The sequence below is a fragment of the Lissotriton vulgaris genome, chromosome 1_1 (genome assembly GCF_964263255.1).
Source record: "Lissotriton vulgaris chromosome 1_1, aLisVul1.2, whole genome shotgun sequence".
NCBI lineage: Eukaryota > Metazoa > Chordata > Amphibia > Caudata > Salamandridae > Lissotriton > Lissotriton vulgaris.
The window spans coordinates 1,332,757,323-1,332,775,087 of record NC_141685.1 but is presented as its reverse complement, the minus strand read 5'-3'; the positions used below and the strand labels follow the sequence as shown (position 1 = coordinate 1,332,775,087).

The following is a 17,765-nucleotide window of genomic DNA, read 5'->3' as shown; positions in this document are numbered from 1 at the left end:
TTCGCCCCCCCCAACCTTTACGCTTCTTTTGTTACACGGGTCCCCTTGAGGGTGTGGGATGCAGTCTGCGAGGCTCGGGGCCTTACCACTTTCCTTTCACCGTTTACACCCATAGTGGGTAATCCTGACTTCTCCCCGGGGATGGAGCCGGGCGCTTTTTCCCATTGGAGAACGGCGGGTTGCAGGGCGCTCTTCCAGGTCTATGGGCCGGAAGGCGTGGTTCCCTTTCAGCAGCTGCGGCAGGAATTCGGCCTGACGGAGTTGGATAGACTACGTTACATGCAGGTCCGGCATTGGGCCCTCCAGCCCCAGGTGCGGGACGCCGCTGATCGTCAGATTACACCGTATGAGCAGTGGCTGGTGACCCGAACCTCCGATGCTAAATTGATTACTGATCTTTACAAGCATCTGCAACCCCCGCCGTTCCACTATTATAACCCGGGGAGGGAACGATGGCACAGGGAGCTGGGTAGAACACTCAGCCACAAGGAATGGGACCAGATCGCACACCGGGCACGACACTCTGCGTGCCATACCGGCCTTACTGAGACGTTTACCAAGGTGTCCACATACTGGTACTACACCCCAGAGAGACTGTATGAGATGCATAGGCACACTGACAAGGGGTGCTGGAGAGGTTGCGGACAGGTGGGGACCCTCTCACATATTCTTTGGGATTGTCCCTTGCTGGCCGCCTAATGGAAGGAGGTTCTGGATGAGGTGGATAAGCACTTTGAAATTGAGCTCCCGCGCTTCCCGGCGTATGTCTTACTGGGCCTCCCTAATGGCCTAATGTATCCACTGAAGTCCCGCAGGGGCAGGCAGATCGCAATCGCGTTGGGGTCTGCGGTCCAGAATATCCTTATCCATTGGCGCACCACCACTGTCCCCTCCATTACGGGTTGGTTACATAGACTCTGGCACGTGTTGGGAATGGAGAAGCTGTCGCTCACGGTGGCGGGGGAAATAGACCAATTTGATGAGCTGTGGCAACCCTTCCTTGCGCTGCTAACCACCGAATTCAGGGAGCTCACCTGCCCGAGGTACCTCAGGCTTCTGAGGCTGACGCCGCCGGTGACTCCGGCAGAATAGGATAAGTGGGGGGCGGGTTCTTGGTGGGGGGGGGTGCGGCTCTGGGGCGGGTAGTATTGGTAGTGGGCCATTGGACGGGGGGTTGGGGGGAGTTGGGGAGTTGTTCCTTTTTTCTTGGGGCGGGGGTTCCGGGAGGGGTTGGGTTGTGCTTTTCTGGGTTACTCTCATTGCTTTCTCTGCTCAGATTTGGGGTGCTGGACATGCGCAAAGTGGAGATATAAGTTGCTTTTTATCTTTTCATCTACCAATGCTTCTCCTCTGGACTGACGAACTGTTCCTCGACAACGCTCCTGATACTGCGCTTTTTTCTTTTATTGTACTGTATGTAACCCTACCCTCCTGCTCCCTCCCCCCGTATTCTTTTGTCTTAATAAAAATGCTTCAAACCTAAAGGTTCCAGAGCATCATTTTTAGGTCTCGCACCCAGCCTTGCAGTGCACAGCACTGATCACACAGCGCAAGACTTCTTGTAGGGGGTATCATAACGAACCTTTTGGCCCACGCTTTTGGCCTTTGCGTACGTCTTTTTAACAAAGACAGCACGCAGTTGGCCAAAGGCGGGTGCTTTGCTCTGCCCATGGCCTATTGGTGTCAGTTACCCGCACCACCGCCATGTGGTTTCAATTATCGTGCCCAGAAACTGGCGTGATAATGGAAACCACATGTCTCGCTATGGCGCGCGCACCACTCGCAGGCTTGTTTGTTTTACAATAGCAATCGCTTTCACTTTCGCAATCGCTTTCACTGCTGCTTGTTTTGCATTTTTTAATCAAGTACCCGGTTCGGTGCTATATTGCTGGCCTTGCTTTACGGTCTGCTGACACAGTGCAGCTTCTTCAGTACCAGAATCAGCTCAAGAGAGGAAGAGCTGTCTTTGTGCTCGGCATCCCTCTGGATCTCTTTCGTTGACCACAAGGACCACAGCCAACCAACTGCACGTCGTTTAAAGGAGTTGGTGTACAAGTGTGTGTTGTTTTTTTTTTTTTTATTATTTTTACACTGACTTTGCATTTCTTACAGCTCTTACACAGCGTTTTCTTAGTAGTGGGTATCTGAAAACAGTAAGGTTGTACAAAAATGATCCCTAACCAGCTCCTCCGAGCAGGCCCTAGGAATTTCCACTTGGAAATTGTTACTTTCCTAAAAAATTTAAAACTGCTATTCTCGGGGGTGCAGGCATGATTAGCACAATTCTCTTGTGAATAACAGGCCGTTCTCTCACATTACAGAAGCATTGGGGTTAACTTCTAATATGGGTGATGAGGCCCATTCTGCCAGTGATATAGGTCAGGTCGCAGGTTCTAATCCAGCAAGTCTGGTCCAGGCGTCCATTGCAGTCTAGAAGGAGAGCTCATTGAGTAAGATGCGCGTTGCTGAAACATGTAGTGATCTGGAGGCCATGAGTTCCAATCCCAGCAGGGCAGAATCTGCTTTTTATCTTTCTGAAGTGAGTATAATGAGTACCCTCACATTTGGTGATAGTAACCTTTCTTGAATACAGTTCTTAGAAGCAGCAGACAGCAGTTTGTTTGAAGCCTGTATAAAACAAAAAATAATTTATTTTTCTAATCAGTTTCGTTTGGGCAATGCTCCCTGTAAATAAATGTTTGATGTAAATGGCCTTGGCGACAGCACTGTTCAAACTGCGTTGTGGTTATTGTAATATTTTACTTAGAGATGTGTGAATGACGGAATTCACAGCCACAATCTAGCAGCCTCTGCTGGAGAGCTGTGTTTTTTCTTCTTTGCCCAAGGTATATTCCGGCCTGAGGCACTGTGCGGGCACACGAGTGGTTAATAGGCAGTCACACCCTGTTGAATAAAGCACTGGGGGGAATATTATCAAGAATGTCGATAAAATTATCGCCGCTTTAGCGGCAGGAAACTGCAGCTAAAGCAGCGATAATGGGCTTGATAGTATGCCCTTGTGAATTCCCATAGTAGCCCAGGTTAACACCAGAACCTGGGCTGCTATGGGAATTCACAAGAACATATTATCAAGCCGATTATCGCCGCTTTAGCAGCAGTTTCTTGCAGCTAAAGCGGCGATCATTTTATCGAAGTTCTTGATAATATGCCCCTGGGTGTGCTGCTAGACTGCCGTGTCTGTCAACAGAGGTTTATTAAATCCGGAGCTCATTCTGATGCCAGCTTTGAAATGCTCCTTCCATTATTTATCAGGAATCTTTTTTCATACATTTTCTCTTTTAATGATGCGGCTTTAAGAGAACAGGCATAGTGTACTCTTTTCCATGACTGTCTGCATAGGGTTCTCACTGTGTATGTAAGGCATGTGCAGGCTAGCTTTTCGAGGAGTTTTATGAAATGCTCATTTTTTTTTTAAACAATAATTATTAAGTTTACCTCACAGAAAGCCATTGTATCAGGACCGCATTTCCGCCATAATCATCATAATAGTACAAGTCAAGTATTCAGTGAAGAACCTTATTCAACAGGAAAATGTGTATACATATCTCTTATGTTCTTGGCAGTAATGGCAGAGCAACCTAATGCGGATGATGGAACAAAACCCCCTAAGCGTCCCCTCCCCCCACCATCTACACTCTATCCCAACTATATGCCCCCCTCACTCATTCAATTTCCCCAACCCCCCCCCCCCAGACGTGTCGTAGTGCGGCCCCCATTGGGACGGAAATGGAGTGACCTCTCTGGTCGTACCTAGCAGTTGAACCAATGAAAACTATGTGGTTTGAGTCGTCTCACTTCTCAGAAAGGGGCAGCAGTTTGCAGCCGAACTATGCAAAGTGATTACTTTCATCTCAAAATTCTATGGCGGGTGTGATCTAGGGCTATGTGCAGGGGTCCCTTCTTCCTCGTCTGCGGGGAGCGTGAGTTCCATGACTAATCTTTCCCAGGCTCTCGCCCTCTCTAATGTTTGTTTATTACCTGTTATATGCGCCATTTGGAGGTGTACCTCCCCCTCACATCGAGCCCACTTACTAAATTCATTTTTCCATTTATCTACACTTGGACCTTTGTTCGCCTTCCACTGAGAGGTTATGGTTCTTTTGGCTAGAAGGAACGCCAGGTCAATAAATTTACTAGTGATTTCGTTCTTTGAGGTGTGGGGAAACCAATGAAGGATGCAATGCGCCATGGTGGATTGTAGGTCCCTTTCAGTGACATCTCTCAGGAGTGCCGTCACCTCTTGCCAAAAGGAGTCGAGCGCTGGACAGGCCCACATATGTTTGAAATCTGCGTCCTCCATTGCACATCGTGGACAGGCCGCAGACTGGGCTGGAAAGTATTTATGTAGTCGGACTGGGGTTAGGTATGCCCTATGTAGGATGTAAAAATGCACCAGCTGAAACCGCGCATTACGCGTACTCTTCCAGGCCCTCTCTACTATCCCACCCCACGCCGTATCTGGTATATCCATCCCGATGTCCACTTCCCATTTCGTCTTCAAAGTTATCAGTGGGGTTAGAGCTTCCTTGGTCATGCGCTTGTACAAGCATGTGACCACCTTGACTGTGCCCGATGTAACCACAACGTATTGGCACCCCAAAGATGTCGGCGGTTCTGCCATGCCCGATTTCCAGTGTCTGCGGACCGCTGCTGTGAGCGCAGCATGCACCAGAAAGTCACCCCCTGGTAGTTCAAAACGGTCCCTGAGGACATCAAAAGGCAGCAGGGTGCCGTTCTCATACAGGTCGCCTATTGTCGCTAATCCCTGTTGTTCCCAGTCTTCCAATCTCTGCCAGGTTCCTCCGTGCGGCAGTGCCCTGCATATTGTTAGCGGGATCTCAGGCGCATTAGGGATCTCTACACCCCCCCTTCGTAGGTGTCTATTCCAACATTTTCGGGCTGTGGCAAACTCCTGAGTAAGTTGCATGTCTCCGATCGGGAGGCGCAGAACTATACGAGACAACACCAGTAAGGGACCCGCCGGCTCACCTGACTCTCCTCCTTACCTCGTGGCCCTCGCTACCCACTGCGTGAGCCATTGAAGTTGGGCTGCTATGTAGTACGTCTCATAGTCTGGGACCGCTAGTCCCCCCTCTGCTCGGGGTCTCATGAGCGTCCTGAACGCCACCCTGTGCCTGCCCGAACCCCACAGAAACGAGCTGATCATTGCCTTAAGTCTCCGAAAGTAGCTCACCGGGATCCAGATCGGGAGGGTCCTAAAATAGTAGAGTAATCACGGGAGGGTCACCATCTTGAGTAATGCCACTCGTCCCGCTACGGATAAAGGGAGTGTGCTCCAGAACTCAAAATTAGCTTTGGCGCCCCTGATCGCCTTCCCCACCTTTCCTTCAAGTATGTCTCCCCAGTCGTGATAAATCACCGTGCCCAAGTAGGGAAGTCGTCTCTCCTCCCAGGACACCTCCTCAGTAGTTTGTGGGCACTCTCTACCTCCCCGTGCCGGGAATAGGCACGACTTCATCCAGTTGACTTTAAACCCTGCCACTACACTTAGGGCTCGCAACAGAGATTTTGCTCCCCGCAGAGAGTCTGCCAAAAACATTAATAGATCATCTGCATAAAGTGCGATATGGTGGACCTGCCCATATACGTCTAACCCCCGATATGCTCGCCCTAACCGAGGATGCGTCGCGAGGGGTTCCACCGCCATAGCAAACGACAACGGTGAGAGGGGACAGCCCTGTCGCGTGCCCCTCCCCACCTTACATGCCTCGGAGATCACTTCCCCCCCGTTCGAACTCTGGCCGTGGCATCTTTCTACAGCAAAGCCGTCCAGCTCACAAAATCTGGACCCAACCCCATCCGACGCATCACATGAAAGAGGTAGTCCCACTCCAAACTATTGAATGCTTTTTCGATGTCAACAGCAAACACTGCTGCGGTATCCACCTCATAAGTATCGGCTTCCAGAATATGTAGGAGCCGTCGTATATTAAGCGCTGTGTTGCGGGCGGGGATGAACCCGGACTGATCGGCATGTATTAGTGTGGACATGTGGGGAAGCAGTCGAGTCGCTAGGATTTTGCTCAGGATTTTGTAATCCAGGTTGAGCATAGATAATGGGCGGTATGCCGTTCTATCCCAGGGCTGCTTACCCGGTTTCAGCAACAGGATAATGATCGCTTCCCTGGTGGACCCCAGCAACTTTCCCAACTTCTTGGCTTCGTTTTAGAGCCACGTCAGATGAGGAGCAAGGAGGTCGATGTAAGTGAGATAGAATTCCACCGGAAAGCCATCTGACCCCGGCGTTTTATTCCGTACCATGCTTTTTATGGCTACCCGCACTTCTCTCACCTCGATGTTCCTACCAAACTGTTTCGCATCTTCATCCTCCAATTCCGGTAAGTTAAGACTCCCCATAAAGTCCTGTAAGTCTGCCTCCGACGGAAGCACCCTAATACGGTAAAGCTCCGTATAGTTGTCAAAAAACAGCTCATTTATCCATTGTTGATCAAAGCGGGCCACTCCCATCTGGTCCCTCAACTCTAGTATGATTGAGCCTTAACGAGCGGGATTAGCTAGCCAGGCCAAAAGGGCTCCCGTTTTATCTCGCTCTGAGTGCGCCCGCGTGATTATAGGCTTTGTAATCAAAACAACGTAGGCGTTCTACATTTGCTGCAACTGCTTCCCTGGCTTCCAATAAGTCATCCTGCTTATCTGGCCGCTCAGGACGCTCTATTTCCAAAGCACGCAGTCGCTCATCATCCCGTTGGATGTCATCATGAAATGCTCATGCACACCTTTCCCAAAAAATTATCTTGTGTTATTAAATGTTTGCCAGAAATTCGTTATTTCCAATTGAATTGAATTTTATCAACTGTTCAATGAATTAAAATCATTACAGTAAAAGCGAACGCTGTATAGAAGAACAGAAAATATAAAAAGAAAGACTTGTGTTTATATTTGGTAATTTTCAGTTGTTATCAGTGATTGCAAGTTTTAACTTCAAAGCTTTCAACTGTGTTGTCAGCCAATGCATCTTAGGGCAGAACAGCGCCTGGATACCCTCGGGAGTGAATAGCAAAGGTTTATAAATCCAGTTTGATTGATTGATAGGACTGTATGACTCATGGGTATTCATCCATTTGCTCTTCGTCACAAATCACTGCCCACATCTTCAACTCTCTCACACACTGGAACCCTGACTGGTCTTGACTGACATTGCCAATGCCTCACAGAGGGTGCATACAGTGATTTCTTAAAAATAAGAACCTCCCCGTCTGATTTCTCACATGCTCAGGTACTTGCCTTATGTTAGGGCTTGAATCATTGCAAACCAACTAGTGCCATGTGGCAAGGGTGCTCACATACCCTCTTCTGTCACTTGAGTGGGTAGAAGAGACGGCTAGATCCTGTGAGTGCATGGCATAAAGGTATAACATTTTGTATCTCAGGGTCTGAAAGCCGTGTTCCACAAAACACGCTAGACCCCTCAAGGTGTCTCCCTAGGTTGTGTAGCCAAACTCTTTTAGTGACCTGTTCACATCATCTCACCTGGTGGAGCCCCAAATATATGAAAAAACATATGTCTTTAATATTAAAATTAAATAAGAGGTAGCCTCCTTAGGAGGTTGGTGCCAGGTTACTTCTTTTGGTCTTGGCATTTATCAGGGAGAAGTGAACTACATTTGCATATCCTTTTCCACATGTCTTCATTTGATATTCCAATGAAAACCAGCAATAGTCCTCCGGCTAACAGCACCTGCCATTCCCTATTTTGAACCCTCCCTGGTCCAGATAAACGTAAAAATGCTGCTCACATGTGGATTTCAATTGGTCACTTGAAGAGACAGAAAGTTCCATGGCCATGCCAGCATGTGGATTTCTATAGGTCACTTGAAGGGTAAGAAGGCTCCCCAGCCATGCCAGTTTACCTTTTTGACAAATATGTTTGGTACACAATCATAAAAGTGAGCAAACTCCACAACCAGGGGATCTACATGATCATACAGTATTGAAAAGTCCTAAAAGAGATGGTTTGTGAGTATCACATCAATACTACAATGTTATCACTTGGAAATGTAACTCTTTGAACGTGGCGCTTATTACTGTGTACAAGTAAGATATTGAAAATGCCCCAATAACACATGGAAAATTGTATGTAAACAACCACTATCTTTAACCCCTTCCGTGCGGCCGCGATTTTCCCCGTGTGCGGCCGCCGGCAGAACACGGGCGGGCCATGACGAACCCCAGCCGTCATCAGCACACGAGCACTGTAGTGCATGACGGCTGGGGTTCGTCACCAGCATGGAAGGGGTTAACTGTTGGCGGACTGCACAGAGGGGTGCTCAATCAAGAAACTGTGTAAGACAAAAGAATTTCAGTAAGATAAAAACAGGAGGTACCAAACCAATATGGAAAACATAAGACAAGCATTTGCAATGCAGTAGGTCTTGCATTAAAATGTTTGAGCTATTGGTATTGCATTATTATTAGCAATGCCAATAGCTCAAACTTTAATGATGCAAGACCTATTGCATTGCAAACTCTTGTTTTTAATACCTAGTAATTCTAAGTTATTTTGTCTACTCCTATTTTGATGGCTAGTGCCATGACCTTTTCTTTGGCCCACCTGGACAAATAAAGTCCTCCTGTAATTGACCTTGTGGATCCTGTATAATGGGATCTAACAAGCATGTAATGTATTTTTCCGAATGGTAATGGTCATTTGACTAGTGTCTCCTTGTACTCCAGAGATGCTAGTCTCACTGGCATCTACTGATGGGTTGACCTTGGGAGGAGGACCATTGGCAAGGCTTCCCTTGGCCCTGTTAAGGCTCCTACGGAACTGAGGTTGGGCGTGGCTGGAAATCACGTAGGAGGATAATCTGTGTGCTCGTGCAGTGTGGTTAAAAAAGCACATAGGTGAACTGATGTCATTTTGTGTGAGTGCTTCTTTCTGGGTGGGTGTAACTATCTCTACGAGCTTAGAAGCACATTCCTCCCACCCTTACTTGAGGGCAAATACATAGCTGGTCACAGAAACCTGCTCCAGTCCTCTTTCCTGCTGGTGAGGCCATCGTAGCCACCCTGTCTCCCTGCCACTGTAGCCTGGGGCGTGCCGTGATGGGTGCAGGTGAGGTCTTTTTAAAAGTGCAGCTGATGGGATCGCAAAAACAACTTCGAAGGCTGGCGGGGTGTGAAGCATGCCAGAGTTGTCAGTCTTTCCCCTTCCTTGTATGGCTGAGAATGGTGCTGTAGATGCCACAGCCTCTGTAAGGTTGTGGGAGGGATTGAATTATAACCCCTAGTTTGTGTCTGGGGGAGGGCTTCACTTCACTCTAGGACAGACGTGCCAGCAGGGTCCCCTCCTCACTGAGGTCAAAATGTATTGTTGTCCTATATTCTGAAGATGACCACATATGTTCCTGGAGTTCTCTTAATTTAGTTAAACCAATCTTGTCTTAATCAAAAAAATATGTGTCGTAAATGTTTAAGCCCTCTAGGCATCATAGGGTTTGCAGGGAAGAATGCCTTCTCCAGGTAATTTTTTGTGTGGTAATTTAGTCTGGCTGGAGGCTGCAGCCCAGCCGGAGGCCCCGAGTGCAAGGTCGCCGAGTTACTTGTCCTCTTATGGGTTAGTTGGATTTCCTCAAACCAAAATGTGGAGGAAAATGCAGAGTGCTGGGTCCAGTCCAGAAGGAAAGGAATGCTGCTCAGTTTTCAGAACACTCCTCCAATAACAAGCATTAAAAATGCAATTGGTCTCGCCTTTCATTAAGTTAAAGCCATTTGCTTTGCTATATAATACCATTAGCAAAGCAAATGGTTTTCACTTAATCAAAGGCGAGACCTATTGCATTTCAATGCTTGTTTCCTAAATGCTGCCAGGCTCTGTGGTGTTGCCTCACAGGGGACAAGGGCGTCATGGATGGGTGCGGAGATGACTGGATGGAGAGGAGGATATAGGGATGGGTGGAGAAAGGAATGAATGGATGGAAAGAAAAGAGTGGTGGTTGGATGGCAAGAAGGAAAGTAAGATGGATCGATAGTGGGATAGATGGCTAGAGAGAAGGACTGATGGAGAGACAGATTGATGGACGGCAAGAAAAAAGGATGCATGATGGAAGTAAAGAGGGAAAAGAAAAGGCTAGAGAGGAGGACGGATAGGTGGGACAAGCAGAGAAAGGATGAAGAAAGAAAGACACAGGTCTGAAACAAGGAAGGAAGGAATTTTAAGTCTTTCAGAATTTTAAGACTTTCAGAAGTCCCTCCAGGACCAATCTCCCAATCGTGTGTGCGGTTTGTTTGCCACACCCCTTCGCTCAGACCTATTTGAGGCATTGATCAAAGTTGGTATTGTATTGTTTTACTCCCTTGACTGCTGAATTACTGTTGCAGAATTCTTATGAACCAAAATATCAGGATGTTTTTTTCAGAAATTAATGCCCAAGATTTTCTTACAGAAATTACAGATTTAAGAGCAGTAAAGTCTCTTGGTAATACTCTGGAAAGGGGGCCGCTGGAAAGGACTGAGATATGCCACACGGGAATGGACCAAGACTTGCGGCACTTTGACATTAAGATATACTTAGTAGAAGCTAAACTATAGTAGAGGATCTTTACTGTTGGTAGACTCTTTGATCAGAATGTTGCTATTTCGGTGTGAGGGTGGAAGATCACATTTGGTGGTCAGGGGGGTCGGTTTCTTTCCCCTTTTTTGGGGGGGCAGAGGGGTTTCTGTTTGGCACTGACGGTGAAGGAGTCCCAGCGGTCATATCTAGGTCATGATGGACCTTGTTGCCTGTATGGGAGGTTGGGCGGCGGGGGTGGGGGGTTGCTGTGGGATGGGCACGAGTTGAAGGTATGGAAGCAATCAGCATTACAAGGGGTACTCTGCGAGCGAAGACTTTGTGAGGAAGAGTATAGGCGGACTCAAAAGAAAGGCATCTGGATAGACAATGTGATTCAGGAGATAACTGGTAATCTGAAATTTAAAATGAAGTGCAAAAGAGAAACTGTAAATAGGATTAGTGGCAATGGTGCGCAGGATTCACGAACATGACTTTACGATTTTTGACAGTAAATATCTGTGGTCTTAGTGACCAGGTCAAGAGGAATAAGGCAGCAATTTGGTTAAAATCCCTACATGTGGATTTTGTGTGTATTCAGGAAACACACATTGAGGGCTGCAGAGCACGTTTGCTAGAACAACTTGGGTATAAACTATTCACGAACACGGGGGTCGCAATTTTACCTAGGAGGAATGATGTCCCTGTGCTTAGAAAATCTGCTGACCAATGGGGGCGGTGGGTTTTGGCTGAATGCTCGCTAAATCATTTTAAATTTACACTTGGCTCGGTATATGTGTCCACATGTGATGATTAAGAGATATTGGATTATTTAGATTCTAGTCTGGCAACATGGCCTGCCCCGATAATCATTTCTGGAGACTTAAATTTTAATGGTCTGGGGGTGCGCTGGGACGATCCGCTTAGTAAATATATAGGGAAAAAAAGGAAGGTGGGCTTTGCTTTGTCTAACTTAGTCTATAATAATGGACTAGTTGATATATGGTCTTAGCTGAAACACCTGTATTCAGGTAGCACATTTTTTCTGCTCCACATAAGGCTGTCTCTCGCCTGGATTACTTTTTCGTGTCCAATCAGTGTATTTCCCAGGCAGGGATTGAGAAGCATCCTAGAACTATCTCAGATCATAATCCATTGGTGCTGGATCTTAATTTTACAATGCTGGAAAGAAGGAATGTTGGTTGGACCTTCGAAGGGAGGTTATTGTATGATCCTGCTTAAATTATATATATGAAAGGGTGGATTAGGCAGTTTTGGGAGCACAATCGAGGTTCCTCTAGGGTTGGAAATGTTTGGGATACATTTAAGGCTGCTGTGAGAGGGGAGAGAAAGAGCTATAGTCTGCACCGACAGAAGCGGGAGCGACTAAAGGATGGCTAAATTAGGCAGGAACTGGTTATGCTTGAGGAAGCATTAGTGTTGGCGATCATATCGGGTGAAGCGCTTGATGAATTATTGGTGAAGTTAGCTATGAAAAAGGTGGAGGCAGGGGATCACTATGCTGAAAAAGCCAAAGAAATGTATTTGGCTTAAAAGAACAGAGCTACGAATTTAATGAGCGGGTGGGGCATTTTTTTGGCTGTTAGAACCAAGCAGAAAGTTTCAGCGTGTGAGGTTTCTGAAATTTTTGATAGTAACAGGAGGGTTATTACGAATGCTGTAGGTATTCGGGAAGCCTTTAGGCTTTTCTATCAACAGTTGTATTCTAGCGGTGCAGGGGTGGTGCCGGAAGATATTTGCGAATATCTAGATAGAATTCCAAATCAGATGGCAGATCGCAAGGACATCAAAGAATTGGAGAGGCCATTCTCTGATGATGAAATAATGGGTGCCTTGCAAGATCTGCCCTCGGGTAAAGCTGTTGGGCCCGATCAAATTTCGCTTGAATTCTTAAAATCTTCAAGGATGAGATAGGCCCTGACTTAATAGAGGTGATGACACTGGCTCAAAAAGTTGAGCCTGCTCCGGATTCATGGGCAGGAGCAGATGTTGTGATCTTTCTTAAGAAAGACAAACCAGCTAGGGAACCGGGTTCATACCGTCCAATTACGCTTCTGAACAGCGATGTCAAGGTTTTTTCTAAAGTCCTAGCCACACGCTTAAATGGAATTTAAAAAAAAAACTATTCACCCTGCCAACATGGGTTTATTTTAGGACGGGGTACGACACAACATATACGACGTGTGATCACCCTTTTTGATGCAATGGAGATCTCAGGAGACCCTATAGCCATTCTGCTGTTAGATGCGGAGAAGGCATTTGATAGTGTCTCCTGGGATTTCCTTTGGGAAGCAATGAGGTGGTTTGGTCTTAGAGAGGGGTTTATACAATCGGTTTGAGTGTTATATAGGGCCCCAACTGATAGAATAAAAACAAATGGTAACTATACTCCTTTGTTTGATATACAGCGTAGAACGCTGCAGGGCTGCCCCTCGTCCCCTTTATTATTTGCTATATATATGGACCCTCTACTTCGTTTGTCTTTGGCTAATAGCAGAATCTCCCCTGTGGTCAGTCAAGGGATTGAAACAAAGTTCTCGCATATGCGGACGATGTTGCCATAGTCTCTTCAGATCCTAAAGGAGTGCTAGAAGCAGTTGTGCTATCAGCCTCAGAGTTCGGCATACTTTCTGGGTATGCACTAAATGAATCTAAGACCCAAATAATTACGAACCACTTAATTAACTTTCAGGATCCCCGCGTTACTGACTCGGCGGTATATCTTGGTATAGGAATTACTGCAGATCTTGGAAACTTAGTGGCTGAAAATATAGAACCAGTAAACAGAAAAGCGGGGCTTGATCTGGATAGGATGAACAATCTTCATTTATCATTGGTAGTGCGCTGTAATGTTATGAAAATGATTTTTTTGCCAATATTTTTATATTTATTTAGGGCAATCCCTTTGGAATTTCAGAAATTTTGGTTTATTTCATTGGAAGGTTTATTCAATAGGTTTCTTTGGGCACATGGCAAAACTAGACCGGCTATGCATTTTATGTATTTGCCACGGGAAAGGGGGGGGGGGTTCCCGATTTCAAAAGCTATTACTGGGCTGCCGCTCTACAATATATGGGTGTGCTTATAGGGGAATGTCCCCCGGGTATTGAAGGGGGAATCGAACTACCTGATGTTTATAAATTGCTACTGGGCGAAAATGCAGGGAGGTGCTTTTATAAATTCTCTGAGCCCAGCTATTACAAAAAAACGAAATTTAAGACTCTGATTGCTGCTTTCAAGATTTGGGGGTCCTTAAAGAAGAAGATTGGCCTGGGAAGAGTTAACTACTAAACTGTGCTATATAAAAACCCCACGTTTCCAGAAATATTTTCGGATGAAACCATGGCAGGGTGGGACGCCAAGGGTGTCCATAAGGCTGGGTATTTATTTAGAATAGATGATTTTCGGCAATATAGCGATATGCAGATGGAGTTTTTGTTGGAGAATGGTATTTACAGATTTTGCTAAAAAAACGGGGGGTTTGTGGATTTGAGAGTAACGTTATTGTTGACATTATGCAAGGAAGCTAATATATGCAGAATTAAAAAGTCTTAAGCAAGACGATTTAACTAAACAGGAGGCTAAGTGGGCTGAGCGAGTAGGAGCTGTTCCGGGTGCACTTTTGAGGTCCTTAGAGTTCGGTCAGTCGATTTTATGCTCTGCCGGGCTTCAGGCACAGCATTATAGAACTATGTTTTCGCTGTGTTACACCCCGGCCAGAATTGCTCAGTGGGGCGGGGCACCAGGGAAGCGGATCTGAATCATATGTTTGCATCCTGCCCCCATTTGCAAGACCTATTGAAACAAATTGAGGAATATCTAGATTGGTCACTGGGGATTAAAGTTAAACTAACCCATGAATTAGTTCTGTTAGGAGTCAGCAGCGTGACCCAAGTGGAGAATATATATCGTTTTTTATTTGTTGCTATGGCTATTTTAAGGATTAAAATTGCTTCTGCATGGTTAGATTCTCTGCCCCCACATTTATATATATACAATAGAAAGAGCAATTTATGATAGGAAAGGTAGGAAATTGAAGTTACTGGGTCAAAGTATTTGGGCTCCTTTAATAAAATGGAAAGAAAGTATGACCAATGTAGTTTAAGGAAAAATCTAAGGATGATAATACTATTTTCTAAACATTGCTATGCATTTTTTCTCTCCCTGACCTCTTCTTTGTTGCCTTTCTTTTTTTCTCATTTTTCTTTTCTTTGTTTCTCTTATGTCTAAGGTACAACTGTGTGCTGTAGGGAGCAGAATACAGATTTCTATTCACTGTTTAGTTGAGGAGTCGGTTTATGATTATGATTATTTAGGATTACGTATTCTTCACTTTGTCTAATGTACATATATGCTGATATGCTTGCGGAGGGTGGGGGGGAATATATGAAAATAAAATATAAAAAAGGGCCTCACTACTGTTTTGGGAAGAGACTCCGATCCTTTAAGTGCCAATATTCCAAAGACATGGCTAGCTTTAAATCTATGCGAGGGGGGTTCGGGGAGCACTCCATTTTAATCATCTTATTCCGTCTTATCCATATCTTGTAAGAGTGCGTGCAATATGACACAGTGCCATAGTGGCACTTGAAGAATGGATGACATGATGGATGAAATTGAATGGCCATGAAGGCTTTATATAGCTGTGCATTTGACTTGGGGCTGAAGGATGCCTCATCCCTGTTTCATTTAGCTTTAAATCTATTCTTAATCAGCAAGATTGTCAATTTCCAGTTGTTTGTTGTTTCTCAAGTAAGGAAAGATGTAAACCTCTTTCCTGCGAGGTCCTGCCTTGCCTAGACCATAGATAAGGAGGCTTGCATCAGAGATGGATGTAGTGCAATTCTCCAGCACCCATATTTTCCTTTGAATTCATTGCCGACATAAATATTATTTTTAACAATGAAAAAAAAAAGAGAAACATAATACCTGCCAAAGATGTTCTATATGCCTAAAAGGAACCTGCTGTGTCTGTTTATCAACACTTCTCTGTTTTGCACTTAAATAAGCACCTGCATTTTTCGTTTCAGGGAGATAGTGGTGGGCCACTTGTATGCTATGTTCCACAGTATATGAGGTATTATCAGATGGGCATTACCAGTTTTGGATATGAATGCGGGAAGCCGTCTCATCCTGGAGTTTACACACGCGTGGAAAATTACAGAAACTGGATAAAATACAAATTAATGCACAAGCAATTAATCTTTGACGAAAACAGTGCGGCAGCGATGGACACCCAGGATGTCAGACTTAGCAACACCCCTCCCAGGGAGACTTGTAAAACTACAGCCTTCTTTACTTTCTGCGGTTGCTCTGTTATTTTTTTCTTTAATAAACAAAGTGATTTTATTATTTGAAAACGTTGTATGAAAGCTGCATAGTAAATATGTGTACATTTTTAGATCATGAATTGTTTTTTAGGAAATACTTTAAAATTACAATTTTTACTTAAAGCAGCCATTACGTTTACACGTTTAAAGGTTTGTCTCAGTATACAGAGCGATCGAGAGGTGACAGTCTATATGTAAAGAATTGGAAAGATTAAAAACTTTTCCTAATTTAAAAGTTGGTAGCTGTACTCCAGTGCCAAGCTCAAACCATACTATGGTATTCTTTGCAGGCACAGAAACCATATGGAGAGGGATTGTCAAACGCTAAATACGGTCTCCACCTTCTTCTCTGCGTGCAGTACAGACCAGGGGAGCGGGCAGGCAAGGACATATACCCAGCCCTTCCTCAACTAACCTTACACATACCAGCACTGAGCATGCATTCGTTTATCTTGTATAGTGTCAGAATGCAGCCTTTCGCCCCCCCCCCCCACCACCACTGTGTCCTAAACAGGTAAGCAAAAGTAGATGTGTGTGAGGAAGACATCGCTTCTCCTTACAGTCTCTTTCAAGCCTTTCAGCCAAAACAAACAACGAAGGTACAACAATAAAGCCGTAGGTGGGAAGTCAACGATTTTACATTTTGCAGGGTGTCTGGGCATATACTTGGTGGGCAGTGAGCAATCTGTACATTTGTGGACCAAGCACTTTAAGCTCAGGGGAGGGTGCATAAGTAGGCCACATCCTCAACCATTCTTCGATTGCTGCGCCTCAAAAATCATGCAAAGTATTCTAGGTCTGTTAACACTTCCAAAGATTCGAAAAGAAGGGATTTGGCGGCACGGCCTTCTCAGACATGGTCTCCTTCATTCGGAACTCTACCCTTGCCCCCTTAAATCACTTGAAAGTTGAGCTTCTCCCTTTCAGAAAACATGTCAATTCATAGCTCATCTCCAAATTTCACTGGTGGTCAAGATCCAGGCACCCGATCCTCCTCTTCCTAGCACCAAGAAACCCTATTCTTGGTGTATGTCAGGCTTTACAAAATACTTCAGTAAATAAATATCTTTTGTAGTGCTAGCTCGAATCTGATCATTATGGCTATGACTAAATAAATTAGAGGTGCACTAGCACTGTCAGTACAACCCACCCGTGGTGATGAATGAGACAATGTTCACTTTTCGTGCTTCATGATCATGGAATCATGGAAACATTTTCATATTTTGGTACAGAGCCAATCAAAATGCTCACCCAAAAGGCTTGTCTCTGCTGCTGGATCATTTATTGCTGAATTCAAGGGCTGCAATGACCAGTCACATTCTTTACACCATTCCTAATGTCTGTTCTGTTCTTCCCACTCATACCTACCACTGCCCCTCACCAAAACCTTTCCTCTCCATCTACATCTACATCTACCGTCCCCTACACTAATATGTCTCTACTACTTTTTTATCGCTTACTAAATCGTCATCAGCTACAAACCTCCACTACCATCATTGTGTACACTTCTCACCATTTTATTTTATTTATGCAAGTACTCCTTTCCAAATTGCAAATTGTACCTTCCCCCTACACATGCTCATACCTCTAATCATGTAACTCCTAATATTAACGCTAAAACTCCCTATGCCTCCCATCTGATACCATTACTAATTCAGTCTTTTGCAACCAGCCCAGTCCTCTTTTTGTTGTTGTTGTAGTATAGATTTTATTGGCATTTAAGACAATTTGATACGGTCTAAATTATGTTATAAACAACCCAACGCCTCCCACCCCACCCTACTCCATCTCACCCCCTCTTCCCCCGGCTCTACTGCAACCTCTAGAAAAGACTGATCAATGGATGCTGTTCGTGGTCAAC

The 17,765-nt window shown here is 45.3% G+C and overlaps 1 protein-coding gene across 1 annotated transcript in view; it reads left to right on the top strand.

The window, feature by feature from the left end:
• Positions 1-15,934, top strand: part of LOC147749118 (transmembrane protease serine 12-like) — a 427,409-nt gene extending 411,475 nt beyond the window's left edge. The window contains exon 4 of the mRNA XM_086966340.1: positions 15,605-15,934. Within this exon, the coding sequence (XP_086822466.1) occupies positions 15,605-15,931 (327 nt within the window). The 3' untranslated portion in view covers positions 15,932-15,934. The remainder of the gene's footprint in view (positions 1-15,604) is intronic.
• Positions 15,935-17,765: the final 1,831 nt, after the last annotated feature.